A 3,493-nucleotide genomic window follows, 5' to 3' on the forward strand; every position below is an offset into this window, starting at 1 on the left:
GTGCCAGGCTCCTGCCTTCCCAGCAGCCCGTGCTGGCTCCCGTGCGGCGGGCCTCTGCGGGGCACCTCACAGCTGCGGTCTCTGGCATGGCCTGTAGGGTGCTCAGTTGCGCAGCCCCGATAGTTGCGAGCACCCCTGGGGCATTTGGTGGATAGGATGGGGGCCTGGGCAGTTCATAGGTCAGCAGGGACTGGACAGACGGAAGGAGTCTTCACAGATGCAGGTCCCTGGCAGTTTAAGCGTTGGATGTCCTGGCACAGGGTGGGCACAGGCCCCCAGTTGGTTGGTACACCCGTGTGTGTCTCCTCTGATCCTCATGCCTGAGGTGGGCTCACCCCTGTCCAAGCACAGTCCCCTGGCTGGGCCCCAGGGAGCCAGGCGAGAGCCTGGGCGTGATGTCCCAGCTACCTGGAAACCCTTGCCAAAGCTGCAGGGAACAGTGTTCTGGCCCATCCCTGACTCTGGGCAGTGGGGCCAGGGAGTGCTACTAGGGTGGTGTGGCCAGTCAGGGGTTGGAGAGTAGCCCGGGGGAGGCTGGCGGTGTGGCTGCTGCTGTGGGCAGTGGTGTGGCTATTCGGGTGGCAGAGGGCTGGAGCCGGGCCCTGGTCTCTGCTCACCAGCGCTTGGCTCTGGCTCTCCCTTCCAGGTCTGCAGCGGCGACGGCTGATTCCGGCCCCACTGCCTGACGCCGCTGCCCTGGGCCGGAAGCCCAGCCTCCCCGGGCAGTGGGTGGACCTGCCGCCGCTGGCTGGCGCTCTGAAGGAGCCTTTTGAGATCAAGGTGTATGAGATCGACGATGTGCAGCGCCTGCAGCGGCACCGCCCACCCCCGCGGGAAGACCCTGCCCAGGTCAGGGCTCGCGGGGCCTGGGGCTGGACACTGGGAGCCAGGGTGGCCTGTATCCTTGGGGCTCGCCAAGCCTCTGGGGCATGGGTGACCCTTGACCTCGCCTTCTCTTCCCACAGCCCCCCCAGGATGTGGAGAAGGTAGGAGCCAGCCCTGCCAGCCCTGGGCCTCTGGTGGTCCCTGCTGTCTGCCCAGGAGCTCTGGGCGTGGCCCCCACAGGTCCTACCCTGTCTGTGAGGCCCCCATGTGTGCCTGGTGGGTGGAGGGAGGCCATGGCCAAGGCCAGGGTGCTGGGAGCCCTGGGAGCAAGCCACAGCCTGCCTGTGACTGCTTATGGGCCAGGCCTGAGGCCTCTTGCGCCTGTCCCCTGCCGCCAGGGCCCCATGTGTGTCAGCTCCAAGCTGCGGCTGGCAGAGCGCAGGCAGCAGCGGCTTCGGGAGGTGCAGGCCAAGCGTGCCCACCTGTGCGAGGAGCTGGCTGAGACCCAGGGCCGACTAATGGTGGAACCGGGCCGCTGGCTGGAGCAGTGTGAGTGCCCCCCCCCCACTGCTGGGCAGCAGGGCCCTCCCCAGCTGTGCCCTGCCCTCTAGTTGCCCTCCAGTGCTGGGGGAGGTTCTAATGGGCCCGGGTGCCTTGCCAGGGACTGGGGTGGGGCCTGGTCGCTGCTGGCCCCTGGCCGACGCTGTCCCACCTTCTAGTTGAGGTGGACCCGGAGCTGGAGCCTGAGTCCGCTGAGTACCTGGTGGCCCTGGAGCGGGCCACAGCTGCCCTGGAACAGTGTGTGAACCTGTGCAAAGCCCATGTCATGATGGTCACCTGCTTCGACATCAGTGTTGCCACCGCCGCCGCCGTCCCAGGGCCGCAGGAGGTGGACGTCTGAGGCCGGGCACTGGGCATAGGGGGGTGTTCAGGGGGTGAGGACGGGACGTGGATGGCGTGAGGATGTCTGGGGGTTAGAGGGAGGAGGATGTGGGGTCTGTGCAGGATGGGGGGCTCAGAGGGGAGACGGAGTGTGGGGAGGAAAGGGCCGGCTGGCCGCGGACAGCAAGTGGGTGTGCAGAGACCGGAAGACTGTCGCCACGGAACAGCCATGCAAGTGCCTTTGACCTTGAGTTGGACTTTGCTTCTTTTCACATTTGGTGCTATGGACTCCAGACACCAGCAGACGGGGTGTGGGCTCTGGCCGCGGCCTGGTGGCCTCCGCTGCGGCCAGTCGCGTTTGCGTCTGACCCGCTCCCTTGCAGCAAGTAGTTCTGTAGCAGGACCGACCTGTGCTCACCAGCTCTTTCAGTACCGGGTCCTTTTCCTTCATAGCCTTTCCTCTTGGCAGAGTGGTCGGCGCCAGTGGGGTCTCCCGAGTGGGAAGACCGACCTCGAGTCCCCTCCCTTCCTCGAGGACCCTGCTGTGTCCCGAGCGAGGGCACGGGCGAGGACAGAACCACGGGTACATGTTGCCTTCTTCCACGGCAGGAATTCTTACCAAAACCACAGCAAAAAAACAAAACAAACAACAACAACAAAAAAACACAAACAACCAGTCCCGACAGCAGGGTGGGTTTTGTAAGGTTCTGTTGGGTTCCTATTTTTGTATTGTTTTTGCTTACAAACACGGATTTGCAGTGGGAATTTGAAGACAAATGATCTATGTTTTTTTATGGTTTTCTATGGAAGGTCTCCTGGGCTGCAGAGGGCTCTTTCTAGGGGCACCCTGGGCAGGGCAGTGGTGCCTGCCAAGCCGAGGGATGCCCCGCCCGGCACGTCCACGTTCCTGGGCACTGTGCGTTTTGTGGGCGCTCAGGCCTCTGTACAGGCGTGTAGGTGGCATCTCGCCACAGTTCTTATTTGTGAATAAAAGATGCACCCGTTGTTCCCAGGTTCCATTTCATGGTCCCTCGCCCCAGGGTGCCACCTCCAGGAGTCACTGGGCGAGGAGGCCACAGGGCATGGGAGGGACGTACCTGTGGCTCCCAGGGACTCTGGAACACGGTCAGGTGACGAGGCTGGGACTCAAACCGTGCTTCTTTGAACCCCCAAGTTGCCCTCAGCCCCACGTAGTCTGTGGGGTCCGGAGCCTGGGTGGGGAGCCAGGCTTGGAGCTGGGCCGGTTCTCAGCCCTCTTCTGGTGACGGCAGTTGAAACAGGTGACACCAGCCCCTCAGAGGGTTTTCTTTGTTCCCTGCCTGCCTTCCCGGGAGACAGAGACACACCTGTGGACACTCAGAGCCGGCAGGAGACCCCGCCTTGCAGGGCCAGCACCTGTGTTAAGGAGGGGAAGCTCAGGCCTGGCTGCTTGGCCTCTGCCTGCTGGGCTCTCGGGAGCTCACTGACCTGAAGTCTGAGCATTCACTCCCTGGCCTGGGCACTTCCTCGTCCACCTGGCTGAGGCACCTCCAGTGCCCTCTCACTGTGTGCTCCTGCAGGCCCATACCAGTGTCCCCACATGCAGGCCTTCAGAGGCTGCTATGGGGTGTCCACCCGTCTGTGCTCCTCTGGCCTCAGATTGCTCCACCTGAGACTGACCTTGGTCCTGGCCCTGGGCAACCACTTGCTGCCCCCAGGCTCTGGCACAGATTCTGGGAAGGGTGAGGGCAGGGAGCCCCTTGCCCACAGCTGCGTCCTGGCAGCCCCTGTGCCCAGGATGCCCCTG

At 63.7% G+C, this 3,493-nt stretch overlaps 1 protein-coding gene across 1 annotated transcript in view; it reads left to right on the plus strand.

Annotated features, from left to right (window-relative positions):
- Positions 1 to 2,715, plus strand: part of Kif26a (kinesin family member 26A) — a gene marked incomplete at its 5' end in the record, with an annotated part of 35,115 nt that extends 32,400 nt beyond the window's left edge. Inside the window, 4 exon segments of the mRNA XM_048799541.1 lie at positions 463 to 849; positions 966 to 986; positions 1,224 to 1,374; positions 1,545 to 2,715. Coding sequence (XP_048655498.1) covers positions 463 to 849; positions 966 to 986; positions 1,224 to 1,374; positions 1,545 to 1,726 — 741 coding nt within the window.
- Positions 2,716 to 3,493: the final 778 nt, after the last annotated feature.

The sequence above is a fragment of the Marmota marmota genome, unplaced genomic scaffold, assembly GCF_001458135.2.
Source record: "Marmota marmota marmota unplaced genomic scaffold, marMar, whole genome shotgun sequence".
Taxonomy (NCBI): Eukaryota; Metazoa; Chordata; class Mammalia; order Rodentia; family Sciuridae; genus Marmota; species Marmota marmota.